The sequence below is a fragment of the Borostomias antarcticus genome (genome assembly GCF_949987555.1).
Source record: "Borostomias antarcticus genome assembly, chromosome: 8".
Taxonomy (NCBI): domain Eukaryota; kingdom Metazoa; phylum Chordata; class Actinopteri; order Stomiiformes; family Stomiidae; genus Borostomias; species Borostomias antarcticus.
This window is the reverse complement of record NC_140241.1, coordinates 1291887-1304536: the sequence shown is the minus strand read 5'-3', so window position 1 is coordinate 1304536 and position 12650 is coordinate 1291887. Positions and strand designations below refer to the sequence as shown.

Here is a 12650-nt window from a genome sequence, read left to right as displayed (position 1 = left end):
GAGTCACTAGGAGTAGAGTCACTAGTAGGAGTAGAGTCACTAGTAGGAGTAGAGTCACTAGGAGTAGAGTCACTAGGAGTAGAGTCACTAGGAGTAGAGTCACTAGGAGTAGAGTCTCTAGTAGGAGTAGAGTCACTAGGAGTAGAGTCACTAGGAGTAGAGTCACTAGGAGTAGAGTCTCTAGTAGGAGTAGAGTCACTAGGAGTAGAGTCACTAATAGGAGTAGAGTCACTAGTAGGAGTAGAGTCACTAGTGACCGTTGTATTTGAACAGTAGGCTACAGACTGTGTGGTGGACGTTTTCATATCCTGTTTTCAAAGGGCATGGTGCTCTCATATGCCTTTGTGCCTCAAATCCGCTACTTCCCTGTGAGCACCAATGAAAGTCCTCAAATCTCAGTCTGCACACGCAAGCATAAATAACTGAACAAGAGGCGGGGCTACTGGGCCTCGGGGGGGGGGGAGGGGGGGGGAGATGATGCAAGAATCGAGTCCTGGAATGAAAGGACTACAGGGACAGCTAACACATAATGGCCGACCATCAACATGTCTGTAACTATTTATCTATTCTGCTGTTAGTCATGTCTCTCCTATGACCTATTCAGCCCTTGTTTATTGCTCTGTAAATGTTCTTAGCCAATAGAAAAACGTTTTGCAGGAGCTTGCTCGATCGCCTCGTTGAGAGAGGTCAGGGAAGGATTTTTACAGCATTGTGTTGCCTCTGTGTATGAATGTGCTATACAAATAAAGTTTGATTTTATTTGAAAGTCTTTTGGCACTTCCAGCACTCTGCACCAATGAGCTCTGCTAGTCTTCCATCCTGGTTCTGGTCCCTGCTGCTGACTGGGTGAGTGAGTGAGTGAGTGAGTGAGTGAGTGAGTGAGTGAGTGAGTGAGTGAGTGAGTGAGTGGGTGAGTGAGTGAGTGAGTAAGTGAGTAAGTGAGTGAGTGAGTGAGTGACTGACTGAGTGAGTGAGTGAGTGAGTGAGTGAGTGAGTGAGTAAGTGAGTGAGTGACTGACTGAGTGAGTGAGTGAGTGAGTGAGTGAGTGAGTGAGTGAGTGAGTAAGTGAGTGAGTGAGTGAGTGAGTGAGTGAGTGTGTGAGTGAGTGAGTGAGTGAGTGAGTGAGTGAGTGAGTGAGTGAGTGAGTGAGTGACTGACTGACTGAATGACTGAGTGATTGAGTGAGTAAGTGAGTGAGTGAGTGAGTGACTGACTGACTGACTGACTGAGTGAGTGAGTGAGTGAGTGAGTGAGTGAGTGAGTGAGTGAGTGAGTGAGTGGGTGAGTGAGTGAGTGAGTGAGTGAGTGAGTGACTGAGGCCCAGCTGGACCCTGGTCAGAGGGGGAGGGTGTTGGCTGGTCAGAGGGGGAGGGTGGTGGATGGTCAGAGGGGGAGGGTGGTGGATGGTCAGAGGGGGAGGGTGTTGGCTGGTCAGAGGGGGAGGGTGGTGGCTGGTCAGAGGGGGAGGGTGTTGGCTGGTCAGAGGGGGAGGGTGGTGGATGGTCAGAGGGGGGTGTGGTGTCTGGTCAGAGGGGGAGTGTGTTGGCTGGTCAGAGGGGGGTGTGGTGTCTGGTCAGAGGGGGAGGGTGTTGGCTGGTCAGAGGGGGAGGGTGTTGGCTGGTCAGAGGGGGGGTGTGTTGGCTGGTCAGAGGGGGGGTGTGTTGGCTGGTCAGAGGGGGAGGGTGGTGGCTGGTCAGAGGGGGGGTGTGTTGGCTGGTCAGAGGGGGGGTGTGTTGGCTGGTCAGAGGGGGGGTGTGGTGGCTGGTCAGAGGGGGGGTGTGTTGGCTGGTCAGAGGGGGGGTGTGTTGGCTGGTCAGAGGGGGGGTGTGTTGGCTGGTCAGAGGGGGAGGGTGGTGGCTGGTCAGAGGGGGGGTGTGTTGGCTGGTCAGAGGGGGAGTGTGGTGGCTGGTCAGAGGGGGGGTGTGTTGGCTGGTCAGAGGGGGGGTGTGTTGGCTGGTCAGAGGGGGGGTGTGGTGGCTGGTCAGAGGGGGGGTGTGGTGGCTGGTCAGAGGGGGGGTGTGGTGGCTGGTCAGAGGGGGGGTGTGTTGGCTGCTGACCCAGTGGAGGGCTCCATGATGCAGCCGCCCAGTCGCGCCTCGTTCTGACACTGGCACCGGCGCTCCGCCGTGTCGTGGCTCATGCCCAGGTTGTGCCCCAGCTCGTGGGCCACGGTGGACGCCACGCCGTAGATACTGACCAGGTGATCCTGCAGGACCAGGAGAGAGGAGGAGGAGGAGGAGGAGGAGGAGGAGGGGGAGGAGAGGAGGAGAGGAGGAGGAGAGAAGGAGGTGGAGGAGGAGGAGAGGAGGAGGAGGAGGAGGAGGAGGAGAGGAGGAGGAGGAGGAGGAGAGGAGGAGGAGAGGAGGAGAGGAGGAGGAGAGGAGGAGGAGGAGGAGGAGAGGAGGAGAGGAGGAGGAGAGGAGGAGGAGGAGGAGAGGAGGAGGAGGAGGAGAGAGGAGAGGAGGAGGAGGAGGAGGAGGAGGAGGAGGAGGAGGAGAGAGGACAGGAGGAGGAGAGGAGGAGAGGAGGAGAGGAGGAGGAGAGGTGGAGGAGGAGGAGGAGGAGTAAGTGGTCAGAAAGATAGATAGCATTCACACGTAATACCGTGCCAAAAAGTGTAACAGGAAGCAGCTGTGCATTCCAAAGCAAATAGTGCTGATTAAACCTGCCACTCAACCCTGTTATCACAGCAGAAGAGCCACTCAACCCTGTTATCACAGCAGAAGAGCCACTCAACCCTGTTATCACAGCAGAAGAGCCACTCAACCCTGTTATCACAGCAGAAGAGCCACAACCCTGTTATCACAGCAGAAGAGCCACTCAACCCTGTTATCACAGCAGAAAAGCCACTCAACCCTGTTATCACAGCAGAAGAGCCACTCAACCCTGTTATCACAGCAGAAGAGCCACTCAACCCTGTTATCACAGCAGAAGAGCCACTCAACCCTGTTATCACAGCAGAAGAGCCACTCAACCCTGTTATCACAGCAGAAGAGCCACTCAACCCTGTTATCACAGCAGAAGAGCCACACAACCCTGTTATCACAGCAGAAGAGCCACACAACCCTGTTATCACAGCAGAAGAGCCACTCAACCCTGTTATCACAGCAGAAGAGCCACACAACCCTGTTATCACAGCAGAAGAGTCACACAACCCTGTTATCACAGCAGAAGAGCCACTCAACCCTGTTATCACAGCAGAAGAGCCACACACCCCTGTTATCACAGCAGAAGAGCCACTCAACCCTGTTATCACAGCAGAAGAGTCACACAACCCTGTTATCACAGCAGAAGAGCCACTCAACCCTGTGATCACAGCAGAAGAGCCACTCAACCCTGTGATCACAGCAGAAGAGCCACTCAACCCTGTTATCACAGCAGAAGAGCCACTCAACCCTGTTATCACAGCAGAAGAGCCACACAACCCTGTTATCACAGCAGAAGAGCCACTCAACCCTGTTATCACAGCAGAAGAGCCACTCAACCCTGTTATCACAGCAGAAGAGCCACTCAACCCTGTTATCACAGCAGAAGAGCAGCCTACAACAGCTGATACAGCGCATGTTTCAATGATGGTGATAACTAGGGCTGATTCACCCTCTCACACTATAACTAGGGCTGATTCACCCTCTCACACTATAACTAGGGCTGATTCACCCTCTCACCCTATAACTAGGGCTGATTCACCCTCTCACACCATAACTAGGGCTGATTCACTCTCTCACCCTATAACTAGGGCTGATTCATCCTCTCACACTATAACTGGGGCTGATTCACCCTCTCACACTATAACTAGGGCTGATTCACCCTCTCACACTATAACTAGGGCTGATTCACCCTCTCACCCTATAACTAGGGCTGATTCACCCTCTCACACTATAACTAGGGCTGATTCATCCTCTCACACTATAACTAGGGCTGATTCATCCTCTCACACTATAACTGGGGCTGATTCACCCTCTCACACTATAACTAGGGCTGATTCACCCTCTCATGCTATAACTAGGGCTGATTCACCCTCTCATGCTGTAACTAGGGCTGATTCACCCTCTCACCACATTGACCCCTCCTGACCGGTCCTTGGAGCACATGGACGACTGGGACGCCATTCCAACTGTGGTTCCATCAAACGATTCACCCCTGGAAGACAAAACGCCACATGCCATTTAGTTAACCAACTGAGTTTAGTTAACCAGCTGAGTTTAGTTTAGTTAACCAGCTGAGTTGAGTTTAGTTAACCAGCTGAGTTTAGTTAACCGACTAAGTTTAGTTAACCAGCTGAGTTTAGTTAACCGACTAAGTTTAGTTAACCAACTGGGTTTAGTTTAGTTAACAAGCTGAGTTTATTTTAGTTAACCAGCTGAGTTTAGTTAACCAGCTGAGTTTAGTTAACAGACTAAGTTTAGTTAACCAGCTGAGTTTAGTTAACAGACTAAGTTTAGTTAACCAGCTGAGTTTAGTTAACAGACTAAGTTTAGGGGAACCGGGCGGGGACATGTTTAGCCAGCGCTCCGTCTCACATGATCAGCTGTGCGTTGTCGTGGCGGAGGCGTGGCAGCAGCTCGCGGGTCCTCCAGTCCAGGAAGCGGTTCAGGGTCTCCGTGGGACTCTTGTTGACCTGGATCTTGTCCCGGTCGCTCCAGATCTCCAGGCCGGTCAGCGCCACGCGCACGTTCAGCGCTCGGTAGTACTGGAACACAGGGGCACACGCGTGTGTCATATTCACATACTATACTTACACGCGTGCGTCATATTCACATACTATACTTACATACACGAGTGTCATATTCACATAACGTACAAACATACTGTAGTATTCACATTTACACAAGTGAGCAATAAATATACTAAAAACACATTGATGAAAGGCGGATAAAGACAGCCAAGAAGATTTAATCACACTGTACTGCATGTTACTGTAGGCAAAGCACTTAGAATGAGTGTTTATGAACAGTTGAAAGACCATCTTACCGCGTCTACTTGGTTTGCAATGTCAAGCATCCGGTAGATGATGGTTTTGTTGTTCTTTTGATAGTTCAGGTACTGCAAACGTACACAAAGGGAAAAATCAAACATGATAAACTAGTGAAAAGTCTGGAACAGCTGACTCAGATAATGTCTCTCAGGTGACACCAGGGGGCACTGTGCTGCAAAATTCATAAACATTCAAAGCCTTCAACTTTAAACACTCTTATCTACCACAGCCAAAATATGTAATGTGTTTATTCCACATCCCCCAGAAAGATGCCTCAGTGAGTCACTGACCTCTTTGTGATCGGCCACCAGCACCAGCTCGATGTACTTGGTCTCAGACAGAATGTCTCTCTTACTCTGCACAGCAAACACAAACACAACATCCAGAATCAGGAACTGATGGGAAGGCGTGTGAAGTTCGGCCTGGGAGGGTTTGGGGGGGTGGGGGGGCAGGGGTAGACTTGGCCTGGGAGGGTTTGGGGGGGGGGGGGTTGGGGGTGCTAGAATTGGCCCGGAAGGGCTGGGGGGGTAGACTTTGCCTGGGAGGGTTTGGGGGGGGTAGACTTGGCCTGGGAGGGTTTGGGGGGGGGTAGACTTGGCCTGGGAGGGTTTGGGGGGGGTAGACTTTGCCTGGGAGGGTTTGGGGGGGGGTAGACTTGGCCTGGGAGGGTTTGGGGGGGGTAGACTTTGCCTGGGAGGGTTTGGGGGGGGTAGACTTTGCCTGGGAGGGTTTGGGGGGGGGTAGACTTGGCCTGGGAGGGTTTGGGGGGGGTAGACTTGGCCTGGGAGGGTTTGGGGGGGGGTAGACTTGGCCTGGGAGGGTTTGGGGGGGGGTAGACTTGGCCTGGGAGGGCTGGGGGGGGGGGGTAAACTTGGCCTGGGAGGGTTTGGGGGGAGGGGGGGGTAGACTTGGCCTAGGAGGGCTGTGGGGGGGGGGGGGGTTGACTTGTACTGTACGTACTGTACTAGTGTTAGCTAGCCTCATATTAGCTGGCTTGCTATGCCTTCTTGATGTTTGGCTGTGCTACAGTAGCTGTGAGTGTATGAGGATGTAATCTAGCTATCTTAAAGCACCATGTTCCCTAGCTAAGCTGCTAACTAGTAGTTTAGTAACTTTTTAGACTGATTGCTAGCGAGTTAACGAGCTGACAAAGAGTAATGAAAGGCTATGAGTCTGACGCCCAGCTGACCTCTTTAGTAATGTAGCTAGCCTAATGTTAGCTGACTGTTGTTAGAAGTGCTTGATGTTTGACTGTGTGAGCTGTGAATGTGAGGATGCATGCTAGTGACTACATCGCGTGTGTTTGGCTGACGTTTGCTTGCCAGTGTAACTTAGTTGAGTTGACGATCTGACAAAGTGTTGACAGAGATGATGTGGAGTTGAGTTAGTTTTGTTAGATAACTTATCATTGCAGAACTAGCTGGCGAGCCACTCGAGAGGGTTGTCAGGAGCATTGTGCAACATTGCATGACTAGTTGGCCACACGGATTGTCAGGAGCCATTAAGTGCAGCATTGTATGATTTGTAGCTACCACATTTAGCGATGGATGCAACGTGTGTGTGTGTGTGTGTGTGTGTGTGTGTGTGTGTGTGTGTGTGTGCGTGTGTGTGCGTGTGTGTGTGTGTGCACTGTTGCAAGTCCAACAAGGCTGTCAGTAGACCGACATTAGTTGTGGCTATTGCACATTATATCTGGGAATATAACTAGGCCCTTTTATTCCAGCTATCCGCTAGCATGTGGGTGTTAGGGGACCGGTTTCACCTTGTAAACACATGCAGGTGTGCAGCTGTACTGAACACAGCTGTACTGAACGAGCATAGTACCATTTTACCACAGTTGTGCAAAGGTGAACCTGTAGGGGGCGCCAACTCGCAAAAATACCCCATCCTCTGTTGAGCGGCTTTCAAGGGACTTCAGGCTTTAATCACATGGAAGATGTTGAGAGATTCTCGTCCTGTCTCACCCTGTGAAGGTGCAGTGGGATGTGGAGAGGTGGTACTGGCGTGTTGGACACTCCACAGCCCCCCGAGCTGGGTCCATCCTGGGGGGCGGGGTAGAGCAGGTGCACGCCCTCCTCCTGGTCGTCTTCTCCTGCTGGCTGCAGTTCAAAGGTCAGGTTGGAGTTGACGGTCACCACGCCCCTGAGGGAGGGGACAGTGATTCAGCAAAAAAAAACATACACGGACACAAAATGGCAGCCGACAAAATCAGAATAAGAGGGTAAACAAGAAGTGGTGCTAAGAGAGCACAGCCCCCAATCCCAAAATGTACTGTGTTCTAATGTGGCCCATGTTACACCCTTCCACCGAGTCTCATGAACATTGGACTGGTAGTTTTTGTGTAATACTGTAAATGGACAAATAAATAAATAAATAAACACACGCCCCCGAAAACATTACCCCTCGCCCTGCGCTGCCACTAGGGCAGAGGTCAGGAGGTCGTTGGTTGTATTCAAACCAAAGAGCTGTTTTACTTCCTGAGTAGGTTACACCTACATCTCTATATATGATCATATATATATAAATATATATATATATATATATAAAGTATATATATAGATAGATATATCATCTAATATATATATTTTTGTGAGATTTATGGGATGTATCCATGAGTTCTTGAGGCAGTAAAGCAGAACATACCAGAGGTCAATCTCACATTTGACCCCCGACCCTCTGAACTCAGCACAATGTCCTCACAGTGGAGGTTCCCCGTGAGTAAACAGCTCTTTAATCCCCTACTTCCCTTCTGTATGTACAAGCAAGCCCAAACAAACAAACAAACAAACACCCCGAAGACGTTTACACCTCCCCTGAGAGAGCCCGAGAAAAAGATCCCCCTGTTAAAACACCAGAACGCTCAGATTACTGTGGGAGGGGCTGATTATTACAGATTAGATTATGGAGCAAAGAAACGCCACCGCTTGGTCACTTGGGGCTACCCCCCCCCCCCCCCCCCCCCCCCCCCCACACACACACACACACACACACACATCCCATCACCAAACAATGCAAGGGTGACCGTTCTTAGTGACTTAAACCCTTCTAAGAGACTTAGAATTCCCCTCAATAATAGGATCCCACATACTGACTGACAGGGATGTTGTAATGGAATTAAAAGCATATGCAATAGTTGTGGTCATTTTGCTGAGCTGTGAGGTTCTTCTTCCAAGTATGTCTTGAGACTGAACAACGTGACTGCTGGCTTGCAGTTGTGTGTGTGTGTCTGTGTGTGTGTGTGTGTGATAATTAAACGTGAATACCTTTCATCTTTACACACTGGTTTTACTGGTGTTTACATTACTGTATGTATTACTATGCAAAATAAGTTTTAGTTTTGACTAAATGCATCAATGAATTTATCGTAAAAGAACAATAATAAATGAATAATAACAATACTAAAGAGAAAAAGGCGTGTTGGCGCCCCCGCTGGGCAGGGCGTGGCGCTGCAGCTCACCTGAGTCCGGCGCAGGTACTGACCGCCACGCTGGACCGAGGGAAGCCCCTGACCCTGCCGTGGTAGAAGCACTGGGCCTGCAGGAGAGGACCACACATGAGGACACGCTACACACTCTCCACACGCTGAGGACACACTACACACTCTCCACACATGAGGACACGCTACACACTCCCCACACGCTAAGGACACGCTACATCTACACACCACCTCCCCACACATGAGGACACACTACACACCACCTCCCCACACATGAGAACACACTACATCTACACACCACCTCCCCACACATGAGGACACACTACACACCACCTCCCCACACATGAGGACACGCTACACACCACCTCCTCACACGCTAAGGACACGCTACACACCACCTCCCCACACATGAGGACACACTACATCTACACACCACCTCCCCACACATGAGGACACACTACACACCACCTCCCCACACATGAGGACACACTACAGCTACACACCACCTCCCCACACATGAGGACACACTACAGCTACACACCCCCTCCCCACACATGAGGACACACTACACACCACCTCCCCACACATGAGGACACACTACACACCACCTCCCCACACATGAGGACACACTACATCTACACACCATCTCACACACGCTGAGGACACGCTACACACCACCTCCCCACACATGAGGACACGCTACACACCACCTCCCCACACATGAGGACACACTACATCTACACACCACCTCCCCACACATGAGGACACACTACACACCACCTCCCCACACATGAGGACACACTACACACCACCTCCCCACACGCTAAGGACACGCTACACACCACCTCCCCACACGCTAAGGACACACTACATCTACACACCACCTCCCCACACATGAGGACACGCTACACACCACCTCCCCACACATGAGGACACGCTACATCTACACACCATCACAATACCGTACACACACCATTTCACAATACAGTTAATACACCATTTTTACACAATATTTCTTACACTGCTGTACAGTATGCTTCAGCTCAATGTTATGCTGATGGTTAGGAGGGACTCAATCTAGTTAGCAGTGATATACTGTACATGGGCTGAAGACTACAGTTCCCAGAACTCACCAAAGGGCTGGCCTCCACAGAGACAGTGATATACATGGGCTGAAGACTACAGTTCCCAGCACGCACCACAGGGCTGGTCTCCACAGAGACAGTGGCTGCGTTCCGAATCGCCTACTACCCTACTATATAGTATGCCAAAACAGAATGTAGTATGTCCCAATACATAGTATGCCACATGCAGTATGGCAAAAGTACCAGGATGACCTACTACATCCGGTCGTATTTTGCAGTATGCACGCCAGCAGGCTTTTCTGGCTATTCTGACCCACAATCCTTTGCGCAGCGGTAATGTGCGTCACATGTGCGAGTCGTGACAGCTGTAGACGAATGTCGCGTTATGGACAGCGACGGATGTGGGCTAATTTCAAGGCGCAATGTTATGACAAGGTAGTATGTCCCAATTGGATGCCTACTGCTTGCAAAGTACGTACTTTCTAAGGGCAGCTGTAGTAGGTACTGGTAGTAAGAAGTAGAAGTATGCGATTCGGAACGCAGCCAGTGATATACATGGGCTGAAGACTACAGTTCCCAGCACGCACCACAGGGCAGGTCTCCACAGAGACAGTGATATACATGGGCTGAAGACTACAGTTCCCAGAACTCACCACAGGGCTGTTCAGTGCAGAGACAGTGATATACATGGGCTGAAGACTACAGTTCCCAGAACTCACCACAGGGCTGTTCAGTGCAGAGACGCCCGTGCCGTTGGGGAGGTAGTAGAAGACATTAGGAGCTCTTGGGAGGAGGCCGCTGTAGGAAGAGGTGAAAGGTCAGTTCAGCCGGGTCACTTCCTGCAGCATGAAGCTTTTATTGCCCCGTCATGATGAGTGGCTTGTTTAGTGGCGACCTCCTTCCTGCCCCTGGATGTGGAGTTCACCCCCCCACCCCCCCCCCCCCCCCCCCCGCCATGGACGACCAGGACAGCGGGGACTTCCCAATCACACTTACCTGTTTTTTTCAAGGTCCAGGAAGTAGACGCTGTCCCCGACTTGAAGACCGCACTGGAGTTTTTCTGGGTGACCATTCTGTAAATGAGACAACAAAACTAGTTCAGCACGGACACTCTTATCCTCAGAAGCTGACCAAATAATAAGACACACTGTAAATGGAAAACGGACTGCACTTATATAGCGCTTTTCCACCTTAGCGGCACTCAAAGCGCTTTACAATGGCCTCTCATTCACCCATTCACACACATTCACACAACCTGCTAACCTGCTCATTGGGAGCAATTTGGGGTTAGGTGTCTTGCTCAAGGACACTTCGACATGTGGACAGTTGGAGCTGGGATTCGAACCGCTGACCCTTCGATCACTGAATGACCCTCTCTACCAACTGAGCTACAGCCGCCCCAGTTAACTGGTTAGGTACAGTAGGTCACCTAAGACACGCCTGTGAGGTTAAATGAAAATCAAATGAAGCGAGTAGCACAACGAGCTTCTGGACATGTATTCTAGTAAAGATCTTGTTGCCACTGTTCTATCTAGTATTCCAACATGGCGTCTCCTGATGATTGTAGTGTGATGATGAGTGTGTTCTCGACAAACACTACGACACCTTGCATTACCTAACATGACACCACGTTTATGGTCAACAACTCAAAACAACAAACAACAACAACAGCTCTCAGTGTAATATCCCTGGTTAGAATCCCAACGCCGTCAATGAGAAGACAGCTGATGTCATGCTGTAGTCTTCCTCACGCTGTAGTCTTCCTCACGCTGTAGTCTTCCTCACGCTGTAGTCTTCCTCATGCTGTAGTCTTCCTCATGCTGTAGTCTTCCTCATGATGTAGTCTTCCTCACGCTGTAGTCTTCCTCACGCTGTAGTCTTCCTCACGCTGTAGTCTTCCTCATGCTGTAGTCTTCCTCACGCTGTAGACTTCCTCACGCTGTAGTCTTCCTCATGCTGTAGTCTTCCTCATGCTGTAGTCTTCCTCACGCTGTAGTCTTCCTCACGCTGTAGTCTTCCTCACGCTGTAGTCTTCCTCATGCTGTAGTCTTCCTCACGCTGTAGTCTTCCTCACGCTGTAGTCTTCCTCATGCTGTAGTCTTCCTCATGCTGTAGTCTTCCTCATGCTGTAGTCTTCCTCATGCTGTAGTCTTCCTCACGCTGTAGTCTTCCTCACGCTGTAGTCTTCCTCATGCTGTAGTCTTCCTCATGCTGTAGTCTTCCTCACGCTGTAGTCTTCCTCACGCTGTAGTCTTCCTCACGCTGTATCTGCAGAGCTCCATTGTTCTGGAACACTCCGTTACTAACACTCCCTTCACCTGATCAACACTCACTCAGGTTCAACACCCAGCACACACACACCCTGACATGGACCAGACACCCAGCACACACACCCTGACATGGACCAGACACCCAGCAGCACACACACCCTGACATGGACCAGACACCCAGCACACACACCCTGACATGGACCAGACACCCAGCACACACACCCTGACATGGACCAGACACCCAGCACACACACCCTGACATGGACCAGACACCCAGCACACACACCCTGACATGGACCAAACACCCAGCACACACACCCTGACATGGACCAGACACCCAGCACACACACCCTGACATGGACCAGACACCCAGCACACACAACCTGACATGGACCAGACACCCAGCAGTACCCCTTCACAACCTCAACACCCTTCTGGAGGGCAAATCTGCTTTCATGCCAGGGTGAAAGCTTTAATTAAGACTGTTCAACGTACTGTAAATGTGCATTAAGTTACTGTAGAATTTGGCTATTAAATGCTTAAATACGGTGTCTGTAAAAGCTTTTCAAGACTCAATCCTCAACCTGCAAACTCAGACTGTGCTATAACTGCTAATGTGCTACAACTGCTAATGTGCTATAACTGCTAATGTGCTATAACTGCTAATGCAGACTCTCAGTTTCAAAACCCTGAGTACTCAGAACCGCGACCTCCCCTATCGCTGAATCAGCCGGTACGAACGCTAAATGAGACACGCCGTCCGTGATTGGCGCCACTAAGCGCATTACGGGGCCTCAAGAGGGACAAATGAGCAGAATCAGCGCCGGCAGCCACGCGTGACCCAGGGAACAGCAAGGACGAGGTGGGGGGCGAACGGACTTCC

The 12650-nt window shown here is 50.9% G+C and overlaps 1 protein-coding gene across 1 annotated transcript in view; it reads right to left on the bottom strand.

Moving 5' to 3' along the window:
* adam15 (ADAM metallopeptidase domain 15) overlaps nucleotides 1-12650 on the bottom strand; it is a gene marked incomplete at both ends in the record, with an annotated part of 45130 nt that overhangs the window by 16261 nt on the left and 16219 nt on the right. The window contains 9 exons of the mRNA XM_084441986.1: nucleotides 2059-2207; nucleotides 4057-4141; nucleotides 4522-4691; nucleotides 4973-5044; nucleotides 5267-5332; nucleotides 6941-7118; nucleotides 8434-8510; nucleotides 10217-10295; nucleotides 10494-10570. Of these exons, the coding sequence (XP_084298112.1) occupies nucleotides 2059-2207; nucleotides 4057-4141; nucleotides 4522-4691; nucleotides 4973-5044; nucleotides 5267-5332; nucleotides 6941-7118; nucleotides 8434-8510; nucleotides 10217-10295; nucleotides 10494-10570 (953 nt within the window). The remainder of the gene's footprint in view (nucleotides 1-2058; nucleotides 2208-4056; nucleotides 4142-4521; nucleotides 4692-4972; nucleotides 5045-5266; nucleotides 5333-6940; nucleotides 7119-8433; nucleotides 8511-10216; nucleotides 10296-10493; nucleotides 10571-12650) is intronic.